Source organism: Tachypleus tridentatus, chromosome 11 (assembly GCF_004210375.1).
Source record: "Tachypleus tridentatus isolate NWPU-2018 chromosome 11, ASM421037v1, whole genome shotgun sequence".
NCBI lineage: Eukaryota > Metazoa > Arthropoda > Merostomata > Xiphosura > Limulidae > Tachypleus > Tachypleus tridentatus.
This window is the reverse complement of record NC_134835.1, coordinates 59,924,339-59,937,738: the sequence shown is the minus strand read 5'-3', so window position 1 is coordinate 59,937,738 and position 13,400 is coordinate 59,924,339. Positions and strand designations below refer to the sequence as shown.

The following is a 13,400-nucleotide window of genomic DNA, read 5'->3' as shown; positions in this document are numbered from 1 at the left end:
ACAGTTGAAAGATAAGGAAAGGCACATACATGAGACTGAAACCCAGAAAGAGAATGGAAGGTTAAGATCATTATTCAAGTGGTAATGCACTACCCAAAACAAAACAGGTAAAATTCATAATCCAATCACAACCGAGAAAAAACTTTGGCCACCAGGATGGGAGTAGAAAGACCAGTAAGCATGTGATGATCCAGAATATGCTAATCAATGGTTGCAACTGCCCCAAACAATTAATAAGGCATAACTGAAACAAGACCTGTGTGTGTAATAACATCACTCACACAGGACTACATTACTGTAATTTGAGATTTAATGATTTAAAAAAAAAATCAACCTTTTGAAACAAAGTCCAAATAAAAAAAAATTCAGTTTCATTAACAAATGCAAATTTCATCAAATTGAATACATATGAAAAATTTTGAACATGTGTTCAATGCAATACCAAGAAGAATAATGAAGTTATAAGTACAAGTGGATCAGGAAAGTTAATGGACATGGAGTTTATGTTGTACTCCTATTAATAGAGAGCTTTTGTCACATGATGACATCATTATAAACCACTACAGTTCATAATAAAATGTGAAATTAGGTGGAGTTGTCTAAATGGCATGGAAATCTAGTAATCAGCCATGTGATGAGCATAACTATTCTTTATGAAGATATCAATTATTTTGGAAATTTTTTTAATTAAAAATTCCCGTTTTTTTTTTTTGAAAGATAAATACCTTCTTTCAAGTTATCTCCTTTTCTGAATCACTTGTAACTGATTACAAATATTATGAAAAATTGAATTTTTCATTATTTTGCTTCAATTTCCTTTTCATAAATTTATAAATATAATGCATTATTAAAATTTTGTAGTTTCCATTCAGTAGATAATATGACATAGTACCAAAGTGTACCCATTTCAAGTTGTTTACAACTAATTTAAATAATTTACAAATTATATAATTATAACTGAAGCAGAACATTACAAGTTTTATATTATCTTTTATTTTTTATTTATCCATAATGATATTTCAATTGATTCAATTATTCTTTTCATTCACCAACAGTCAAAGTGCTGAAGCTCAATTTGGAATGTAATACATACATGTAGATGACCTAGCAAATACTTTATTGTAAGTCTTTAAGCTTGGGATTTCACCATCTATACAGGCTCAATAAGTTGTATGAACGTATATGGTAAAATGCTACAGTTTAGAACTTAGGTGTTTAAGATATATATACATACTTACCCAATACAGACCCCAGTATTATTCCAATTCCAAGACCTTTCGCTATTGCTAACTTGAGGCAGAAAGCTGAATGCAAAACAAAACAAAACATATTACAAATAATTATTTTTATTACAAAAACATGCACATATTGTCACAGATTTACTATTACATATCTATTTCAATATCGATGTTTGTGTGAGTTAAATTTATATTTCAAAATGTATAGAACTTAGTGTTAAATTTTCATTGCAAAATTCAATAAAGCAGTAAAAGGTGTAAGAATAAACATACGTGTTTATGTAAATACTAATGTATAGTCAATATTGTTGTGCAGGCTGAAATTTCTAAAAACTCTCATGATGCCTCTAAATGTAACCAATGCAACATGCCAAGAGACAAGTTATATATTGTTGGTTTGCAAGAACTGGTATACAAAAAAAACCTCAGAAACTATAACTGTGGTTAATGCTTATTAATTGGGAACTTCCAATATATTAACCAGGAACATTTATAAATTTCAAACATCAAATAATTTAACTCCAGTATATTTACAATGGGCATTAGTATTTATGCAAAAACATTACATAACTTCATCAATAGAAACTCAAAAGAGCTAACTAGCTCCCCATTGAGTTGAACCTGTGCCAATTAAGAATTAACTCACTCATTGTGAATCCTCAATAAGATATTCTGTTCCAAATCAGATAGAAGACAATATTATTTGTAAATTTGTAAAACTTTTGTATATAAATCAGTATTTGTAATAAATGTTATTATAAAATTGTATTATCGTTTATATATTGAAATATATTTGCATTAAGATTGGTTGGTTGTTTGGCATTTTATGGTGCAAAGCAACTTGCATAAAGAAAGAAAACTGTATGTAATAATTTTGTTGGTAAATATGATAAATTGGATTATAAATACACACACACATTTATAATGATAGTTGATATAGGTAATCTACAATTGTAGAACACTGTATTAAAACCTAAAAGTACAATGTAATTTTAATTCTTGCTTCTATCTGTGACTAATTCACATGCACTTTTCTCCAACTCCTAAGTCAAAAAATGCAAAAGTTGGTGGATTACAAATAAAATCTGGCACCCAACATAGGTCTTCCTACAATCCTGGGATAAGCTTTATTTATTATAAGAAAACCAGTAATTTGAATTAAGAAGTGTGTGATAGTGAATGTTGATTGTAGGAATCAAAAGATTTGGTTACTGTACTACTTAAAAATACTCTAACCAATGATTATTTTGCTAAAATCTACAAATTATGTGTGAAATTATATGCATAATAAAAATTTTAACTTAAGCCATTATTCCAAAATATAGTTAGGTTATTATGGAAGACATGAAACATGCTTAATTACTTAAAACTATAATATAAATTCACACATCCACCAGTGATTGTAAGGAACACCATAACAAATATTCACATTTAATTATATACAGTAAGGAAAGTATCAATTACATATATATCTATGCAGTTATTCATTTTACCACAAATTCTTTATATACTAAAATATTTATGAAGAGAGAAAATGTTAGAAAAGTCCAGAATAAAGCCTTAAAATGTCTTTTCATGCCATTTGTTTTTTTAACATATATATTTTATTCCAAGACTGTCCATTAATGGTTAAATTTAATTGGTAGGACTGATAATCAGTAATATCTAGAAACATCAGATGAACTTGGACAACTGATAACTCATCAGCATTACCACTTTCTTTACAGTAGTTATAAAATAAATACACATTAACATTTAAAAGAATAATTATAAACATGCTATGGCAAAACTACAAATGTAAAATAATTCTAATCACCCTTTAGTTCATTGTTATGAAAAGCTGACAACTTATGACCAATTGCATAATCTGAAATGCTATATGTAAATTTCCATATTCTTGTCTGAAATACCACTCTGATTTGAACAGATTTTAAATTATTCTCAGTTGTTCATGAATCACAGCAAACTGGCTCCAAGTCTTTCAAAATATTATCAGCTGGCTGGTTGGTTGGTTGATTTAGTGTTTTATGGCATAAAGCAGCTAGGCTATATGTGCCAAACATTCAGTAAAAAAATAAAATTAAAGTTAATAAAATTCATAAAAGGAAATTAAGGTAAAACAAAAATTAAAAGAAAACATAAATAGCATAAAACCAATGTTTACATCTAGTCTACAAAAAACTACAGTAATACAAATTGTAAAGGACTTTTAACACTCCTACAAAAAGTGGGGCCTAATAGGCCCCAGAGCAACTTGAAAGGTTATTAATATTAGGCTAATAATTTTGTATTTAAATGAAATTGCCATTTAAATCCATTAATGAATGGATTGACGAGATTCCCACTGTCCCTATCTACTATCTAGCAAAACCACAGCCAGGGGAACGGGCTTGGAGAAATCAGGACTAGAAACGTCTTTTCGTAGGAGTGTTGAAAGCATAACTGTAATCATTGTAACTTGCCACGAAGACTAACAGGTAAGTACAGAAACCACCATCAGTCACCTGAAGTTCGCCTTTCCAGTCCTGTTTGAGGTATTTGATGTTATGGTCATTTTCAAAAAGTAATAAAAGTTTTAAAAGACTTGTAGCAAAATTTTAAAAATAACTCACCAGGATGGGCAGCATTAGTCATCTGATGTTAGCCTTTTCAGCTGTGGTTTCAAGTTAATGTTACACCCATTTTCTAATTTCAAATTGAACTAGATGGACTTTGATTCTTAAAAGGGAATCACATTAAAAAGGTCTAATGTATGAATTAAAAAACTTAAACTGCATTAAAAAGATTAATGGTCTTTAAAAAACTAAAAACATGACCAAGATGCACAGTATCACCATCACCAATAACACTAACATAATGGACAAACCTTGGGACAGAACATGTTTAAAATGGTGCCACTGTTGAAAGTTGTAATAATGGCAAGAAAGTAAAATGTGGCTTATTGCTACCTGAGTGTTACACAGACTACACACTGGTGCATCAGTTCCAGATAAAAGAAAAGGATGTGTTAAAAAACTGTGACCAATGCATAGTCTAGTTAGAACTTCCTCTTTCTGATCCTCACAGAAGCAAGATGGCCAAAGTCCAACAGAGGGTTTTATTTGGAAAAGCTTGATTTCGCATTGCTCATTCTAAGTCGATTGCTAAGTAGAATACAGGATCATAGTCCATGTATAGAACATGCACAGTGGTGATAGTGCCAGAGAAGACAGATTTAGCTGCGTTGTCGGCAAGTTTGTTTCCTTGAATACCAATATGGCCCGGTATCCAGAAAAACTGGATAGAAGTAAATGTTGAAAGGAAATGGACCGGTCAGTGTTGAATATTGCCAAGAACAGGGTGTGAACTAATGTGAAGCAATTCAAGGGCCAGTATATAACTAAGTAAGTCAATATAAACAGTGCAGTTTGAGTTCTGCTTAGCTTCTATGTGACCCAGGACAAGAGAAATGGCATACAGTTCAGCAGTGAACACAGAAGCTGCAGAGGGGATTCTGTGCACAACCACCAAACCTCAACAAATCATGGCAGAACCCACACAGTCACCTGATTTTGAACCATCTGTATAAAGAGGAATGGAAGGATAGTTCAAAAAATGTTCAGCAAATAGCAAACAGTATTTCCAATTGGGAGTGTCTGCTTTTCTCAGATGACTTAAAGACAGGTCACATTTGGGGACTGTAATAAGCCATGATGAGATGGGCTGACCAGTGGATACAGCAATATTATCCAAAAACAGATGCAATTCATTCAAACTGTACCTGGATATAAAGGCCAAAAGGAGCAATGGCAGATCATTTGTTCTGAAAAAGTATGGCCTGTAGAAATGAATGAGAATGTGTTGAAATCACACAAACTAGGAATCTCCAGTCCATTAAAAAATTAATAAAAATGGGCAAATGGCCACGTAACCTATATATATGGAGGTCTCACAAAATGCCATACCTCCATGTTGTATCATTAGCCTTCTCAATGTCAAAGAATATTGATACAAGATGTTGTCATTTGAGAAAGGCTTCTCTGACCTTTCAAGCTGAATCAGGTGGTCCATGATGGAGCGCTGTCATTGGAGTCTACACTGGGTGGGTGAGAGTTGTTTGATTCTAGGAATCAAACAAGACAAGCATCAACCATCCTCTCTAAAGTCTTACAGAGACAGCTCATCAAAGCAATTGGATGGTAATTTGAAGGAATTTTGGAAAGGTAGGACAATAGGCTGGCACCAGGCATCAGGAAAAACATTCTCCTGCCAGATCTGGTTAAAAACAATTAGAAGAATATCAGGAGAAGCAGAAGAGAGATATTGGAGCATGTCATAGTGTACATCATCAGGTCCAAAAGATGCACTGCCAGACCGATAAGCCATTTTCGGTTCAACCAGTGTAAAGGGACAATTATAGTCTAAGAGACAGTCGGTTCGAAAGGAAAGAGGTGAACGCTCTGTCCGAGTCTTGATGGCCAAGAAGGTGGAGGAACAAGCAGAAGTGCTAGATGCCCAGCAAAAGCTTTCACCTAGAGTACCGGCAATGCTCTGGACATCAGCTACCTCTTGGCCATCAGAGAGTAAGATGGAGAGGGGGACAATTGTAGTGCCCATTGCCCATTCAAATCCTGTCCCATATGACCTTGGAACTGGTGGTAGAAGATATGCTAGTTGTGAACTTAATCAAAGATTCCTTCTGGCTTTGGCGTCTTACCCACCTAGCATGTGCATGGGCCTGCCGGAAAGTGATGAGGTTCAAGAGTGTGAAGTATCTATGGAAAGTATCCCATGCCAGTTTTTCAGCCTTCCGTGCCATGTGGCAGGCAGGATTCCACCACAGAGGAGAATATAGTGGAAAACATGTCAAGGTTTAGGAATACTATGAGCAGCTGCCTGTATAATACAGTCAGTTACTGATGCCACTCAGTCGTCTATTAATGGTTTACAGACAATGGCAGGACCAAATTCTGCAAGAGCAGTGAAAGAGGGCCAGTTTGCATGATCTAGCTTCCACCGGGACACGAGGGTTGGCTGGCATCGACCATGACCAGTCTCTCTCAAAATTATAAGAAAATGATCACTGCCTCGTGGATTATTGTCAACCCTCCATGAAAAATGGGAGAATAGTGAAGAGGAGGAAATTGAGAGATCAATAGCAGTAAAGCACTGACTAAGTGCATGAAAATAAGTAGGAAAACCAGTATTGAAAAGAGAAAGGTTGTGATCAGAGAGCAAACACTCTACAGAGCAACCCCTCCTATCAATATCAGCACTTCCCCAAGGATTAAAAAGGGAGATGGCAACTGTTCAGTGAGAGCATCAAGGTTTGATTCATAATATGTCTCTCCAGGCAATAGGTAGAGAGAACAAACAGTGATGGTATGACCCAAGGAAACATGGATGGCAACAGCCTCTAAGGGAGTGTCGAGTAGCAAAGACAGGGTGGGCACATACTGATCAATTAGTAGTGCCACCCTTCCAAGAACTCGTCCATCACATAGCCTGTCATTTCTGTACAAAGAAAACCACCAAAAGGTGACTGTATCGACAGGTTTCAAAGATGTTTCTTGTAAGAAAAGCCGTACAGGATAGTAGGAAGCAATCAGTGTTTTGATGTCATTCAGATTAGAAGATAAGCCTCAAAGTTCAATTGTATCAAGGTGGCCATTTTTATTTTCATGCATGAAAACTGGGTGGAGAACCCATCTGTTTATTATCACGTCTTTTTCCTTACTGTCCTCATTGAAGGGTGGTCTATCAATCTCCATGGATCCTGCCCTGGGTCAATTGGGTAGGACTTTGCTGTTGGAAGGGGATTCCCTTGACTGAGGACATGAACGAATGGTTGTTTTGCTACTTGGGGTGGGAGAAGATGTATCCGAGAAAATGCCTGTACCTGGAACCAAAGGATGTGGATCTTGGGGTTTGTTGGAATGTATGTAAAGGACAGAGATGGGTGTTGAAGTTCATTCATCAACTTTTTTAACCATGAAGGTCAAAAGACTTTTCATTTGTTTTGAGAACAATTCTTTTGAAGGCACAGAGAGATCTGTCTGCACTCCCACTGTAGTTCTTCCAACCATTTAGGGCAAGAATGAAAGTAGAACAGGTGAGAACCATTGCAATTGATGCAATGAGGGTCTGTTTCACATTCACAGGCATCATGGTACTTGCCACCACAATGAGCACATGTTGGAAAACCACGACATGACGTCTTTGAGTGACCAAACTGCCGACACTAGAAACATTGGAGAGGGTTTGGAATGTATGGCCGTACCCTGCTATCAAGATAACCTGCCTTAATGGTGGCAGGTGTATGTGGTGACGTAAATGTCAGAACAAGGATATTGGTCGGCATTGTCATTCCATCTTTGAGAGGAGAGATATGCTTCACTGCAGAAACTCCTTTAGCAAGAATCTCTGACTTGGGAATATTCTTCAAATTCCTCTCAACAATAACTCCTCGTGATGAATTCAAAGTAGCATGAGGTGTAACCTCAATAAGTGTATCTCCAATTGCCTTTGAATGTCCACCAATAAGTCACCATGTCAAAGCTTCTTTACTGACTTTGGAAAGCTAGCAAGTCCTTCCAGTCCCTTCTGAACGAAAAAGGGGACATTTGCCCTAAAGGTTTGTTTGAAAGAGAATTTAGGATACAAAATGAGGTACAATAGGTGTTACAGATGTTGAAGTTTGATGCTCAGAATCTTCAAAACATTGTCATTTATCTATGGACTGTTTCCTCACTATTTTATTTAAGTTTTTATTTGGAGGATCCATAATAAAAAAGGGAAATTTCAGTGCCCACCCACCCACCATGGAGCCCTACGAGGGGACGCACTACAACGTCAAACAAGGACACTGCAGCAATGCCAGGGTTTCGTGAACACTATACCCAAACACCAGCATCAGATACAATGTCCAAGACAACCACTGAGAACATCCAACACTGGTATTTGGTTAACCCTAGCCCAAGTGGACCAGTTGACTGACCCAAGAGGGGCCACCTCGAGGCTGCCTGTCTACAGGAATTCAAGGCCAAAGTTGTGTGCTAGGGTTGGACCACTCAACCACCAAGATCCTCTCTTCCCCTTCTCGTGCCACTACATACAGCAAATATGTGGGTGGATGATTAGATTCCAGACGAGGTAAAGTGAAAGAACAAAACCTTCCCTGGGAGGTTTCCTCACCACGTACAGGAATCCACACTGAGGGGAAATATTATTAGAGGTCAGAAACACTTTTAAGACCAACCAGTATGCCAGTAACCCAATTAGATTCATTCCACTCACAGCAAACCATAATACAGTTCATATACAATGAAGAAAATTGAAGACACCACTCTGAATGAAGTCTAAACAGTACTTTATAGAGTGAACTGATTAATTCCCTTTACTTATGCTCAACAGTTCTATAAATATACAACCTAAAATCTTATCTTACTGCTGACATATTTTGTTTAAACAGATTTTTATTATCTACATCCAGATGTTTCTTTAAAGATTTCACTTTGAGCTTCTTCTGTAAGGCTTTAAGAATATTTATCATTATTAATAATCTTACTTTTATTAAGATCAAAATGCATCTGTCAAGTGCTGGACCAACTTACCAAATAGTCCAAATCTCTGCAAAACCATATTTACAGAAATTTCAGTACTACTTGAAATACACATTTAATATAATCTGCAAACATAACCAATTTACTGGTTATTCCATTGTCACTGTTGTTAATGAAATTCAAAAATAAAACAGAACTCTGAAGTACACCACCTATAACATGAATCCACTACGATATAATCCCATTAGTAACAGCTTTCTACCTCTCACTACCCAAACCAAGGAACTCTTAATCCATTTAACTAGCTAGTTATCTCCGTCCCCAACAGATTTAACTTTCTCAGAAATCTCTTATGTCACACCTTATCAAAAGCCTTTTGAAACATCAAGTGTTATACCACATCTAATGTGCAGCTTCTATCTAGATATCACATAACTTTTTTTTTTTTTTAAAGAAAATCAATAAGGCATAAAATCCCATTTTTAAATCCACGCCCTTCATCTATCATTGTATGAAATTGGTCTAGGTACTCTTATCAAACCTCTCTAATTATAGACTCCACCAATTTCTAAATCACTGAAGACTAACTGACCAGTAATTACTTAAAACATTTTGTACAATCTTTTTCTTCTCTCTTAAAATTTGGTGCAGAGCTAGCCAATCCCATTCTAGCTTCTCACCACTATAAACAAACATTTAAAATTAAAGTTAACGATATGCAAGTCCACAGTTTTGTTATACTTTGTTATTCTATGATGAATATTTTTAGCCAAGATGTCCTTTCTACCTTCAATTTTCCAATATTGAACTGCACTACCTCTGGCTTAATCCTGACTTCATTCAAGGATATTTTGAAAAGTGATTCACTTGTAGAATCCATCATTGTTTTCTATAAAAAACCTTCACTACAGATGCTTAATCAACACAATCATTAACCAAAACCATCTCATCTTCATTTTTAAATTCCTATCTCATCTTAACATTGTTTCTTTTCAAACTGCATAGTCTTTGATGTCAGAATTAATATTTATCTCACAAAGCCTGACTATTCCTCTAGTATCTTCATAGACCTCCTAATCTCCACTGTTAGAAGTCTGTACAGATTTTGAAAACTTGTAATACTTTTTTATCCACTTTCTCTGGTATTAAACTATACATTTTTCACAACAATCCATGATACAGAGTTTATATAAAATGAGTGCCAGTGAAAAAATTAGTATTGGTCTTATTTTGATGTTATGAATTATACATCTTTTGAATTTCTGTAATTATGAGTGAAAGTAAAGAATGTACAACTTTTTCAACCACACAACATCTGCAAAATGATAAGAACTTAACTAGAGCTCAACAGAAAAGCAAGAATACAATAGACACAGTTATGACTGAAATGTTATTTATCTCCACAGAAATACACTATTTTTCTATTCTTCTTTCACACACTTTTCAACTGACTGCTGCTCCTTCATCTTTAACTATGTTAGGGCTATATCTTTGTCCAATATGTCCAGATACCTTTATTTTTTTTAATTTAGGTCTTGTAAGGTTTCATGGGATCAAAGGCAAAACAACTGAAAAATATATATTTTAGGCTCCTGCTTAGTCATACTTACAGTAATGAAGATGTAACTTGGCATGAATATATATTTTCACAAATTCAACACAATGGCACAAAAAATGTTGGATTTGTCAATCTTAATTAACTACAGGAGCATAAAAATGCCACAGAAAACACGATTAACTGATTTACTTAAGATTTGGTAAAAAGATACATTATACATCCCAAATAGACATACAAAAAATGTGGAATATGGCCCTTTTTTGGAGGATGGGGACAAAAGGCTATATAAACTTGTAATTTTTTGGGTTTTGATCAAATATTTAGTCCTATTTCAATTAATTTACATGGTATTTAGTATAATTTTTTTTTATAGGTCCTAAACACATATAGGCAACTCTGGTCTTTTTCTCAATTTTTCAGCAAGGAAAGGTTAATTTGGGGTTTTGTGAATTATTCGTGTGTACATTAATGAACGTACGTGAATTTGGTACGAATACACCTTCTTAGAGGTCTGAAGCAATGATGGAAACAGTTTTCAAATTTTCTGGTGTTCAAATTGGCCATGTTGGGATTACATGGCATAGACATGTTGCATTCATTTGTGAATGTTGATCTCTCTAATAATATTATCACATTACATGAAAAACAACTGTTACGAGTTGAATGAGATGAGATTGGTGAAGTGCAATTTTAACAATTTTGTAGAAATAATTTACAAAGAAGGATCAGGGCAAAGACCAAATAGAAAGAAAAACACTTTTATTTTGTCTCAAGACAAATTATAAGATAAAGTGAAACAAAATAGCACTTTAGGACCATAATGCATCTGTTGGTCCATCTTGGCTACCATATCACTAAATCAAACTATTAAAAAGTGAAAAAACTTGAAGCTAGTCCTTATTTTTCAAATATTTAACAAACCTTCTGTTTAACTCCCTTAAGTATACTGCTTCCACCACATCTTAAGGCAATGTATTCCTAAAGCCAACCACTCTCCTTGAAAACATAATGCCTTACTAAAGATGGCTCTTATGCTGCCAAAGTTCACATTTGTGTCCCAGGATTCTACTACTTTCACCATGGTTTCATAGATTTTAACTCAGTCTTATATAACAACCTTTCTAAGACAGGTATCATTCTATACTACTAACCTTCCTTTAAACCCTTTCTAACAGTTCGATGTGCTTCCTAATGTAATTAGTCTAAAATAAGATAAAAGTAAATATTCCCAACTGGCCTAACCTATACAATAAAATTATAACCTCTCTAGATTTGTATTTAACAATCCCACATAACAAGAATAACAGATGCAACTTACAACCTAAATTACTATTTTATTTTTACCATACCACTAGCAACAACAGACTGCTTGAATGGCTTAAGATTAAGAAATTAATCAACTACAACACGAGATCATCTTCTTTCAGTACGTTCCGTTAATATTAACACTGCAAGGTTACGCTCATCAACATTCTACTAGAGGTAATGGTCGTACATCTCTACTACTGCTTCTCGAACTGCACAACATTGGTTTAAATAAATAAATAGAGTGATTCAAACAATTACTTGCCATGAAAAAAATTAAAATCTACGAAGAACTCCTCAAAACACTGTTGCGGAAGAAATAAAAGTACACTTTTCCGAAAAATATCCATTTAAAACAACAATTCCTAACACAACTTAATTTTTAAAATTTATAAAGCTTAAATTAAACCTCTTTCCAATAACTTTTTATTTTATTGAAGCACATGCCTTTTTCTAAGAAAAGGCCATCTGGTGTGTACATAGAAAAACATGCAAACTATACAAATGTAATATACTTTTTAGTATTAATTTAAAATAGAAAATGGACTTCAAAACACGATAAGTATTAGGTTGAGGAATAATTCGTGAGCGTTTTTAAATAATTTCATTCAAGCATTACATGCAAGACTATACAATACTTCAATGCATGAACACATTACACCCAAAATATTTATTATGATACTTTATTTCATGTAATACCTAGGTATATAGTATGCATTGTTTTAAACGAAATTGCAAGAAATTAAATGCGAAAAGCAGATGGTGTCGAAAATGCTCGATTTTGTCCACTTGACATTCCATTTAATGAGCTGAAAATGAAAGCAAAAATTAAAGACATATGAAAATCAAACACACCATCTATTAGAGCAAAAAATTATCTACCAAATGACATGAAATATTTTGCGAAAGCGTTTCATTTATGAATATATTTTTTAACTTGAAAAAACGCTCACGAATTATTCCTCAACCCAATAGTTTATTGTAATGTGTTTATTTAAATTAATGTTTTAAAGAAATTATTTTGAAAGTGTGTGAAATATTTTTGTAATAACCAATAAATGAATAGGAAAATGGAACTATTTTGACTTTAGAAATACGCTAAATGCTTACTAGAATTATGTTGAGTATCAGTTGGTAGTCTCAAAGGTTGCACCAACGGGCGCTTACCTCTCATGTGGAGACCAGTGTTCCATCTAAGAGGCACGCCTGCGCAACAACCAGTCAAGTGCCGCGCACTTTAATTTTCTAGCCGCGCACATCTTCAGTAATGTTGAGTAGTTTCAATGTGTTGACGGCCTTAATGATCATACCAATCGATAGGTCTTAAGCCCAAATAACCAACTGGTTGCTTTGTAAAGCAGCCTAACGATTCAATAAAATCAAAGGTCAACTACTACAAATTCTATGAATAAGCATGACAACGAAAATAATGTTTCTTATGGACCTTCTGGATAAGATGATATGGTAATTTTTTCATTTCTTCGACGGCCTGGCATGGCTCAGTAATCTGAGCCGCGGGTTCGAATCCCTGTCACACCAAACATGCTCGCCCTTTCAGCCGTGGGGGCGTTATAATGTGACGATGAATCCCACTATTCGTTGGTAAAAGAGTATCCTAAGATTTGGCGGTAGGGGGTGATGACTAGCTGCCTTCCCTCTAATCTTACACTGCTAAATTAGAGACGGCTAGCACAGATAGCCCTTTGTACAGCTTTGCGGGAAATTGAAAACAAACCAAACCACTTCTTCGACACGTTT

General features: G+C 34.7%; 1 protein-coding gene across 1 annotated transcript in view; it reads right to left on the bottom strand.

The window, feature by feature from the left end:
• LOC143232246 (mannose-P-dolichol utilization defect 1 protein homolog) overlaps nt 1-12,107 on the bottom strand; it is an 89,089-nt gene extending 76,982 nt beyond the window's left edge. Inside the window, exons 1-2 of the mRNA XM_076467416.1 lie at nt 11,908-12,107; nt 1,239-1,304 (exon numbers count right to left, since the gene is read on the bottom strand). Of these exons, the coding sequence (XP_076323531.1) occupies nt 1,239-1,304; nt 11,908-11,992 (151 nt within the window). The 5' untranslated portion in view covers nt 11,993-12,107. The remainder of the gene's footprint in view (nt 1-1,238; nt 1,305-11,907) is intronic.
• Nucleotides 12,108-13,400: the final 1,293 nt, after the last annotated feature.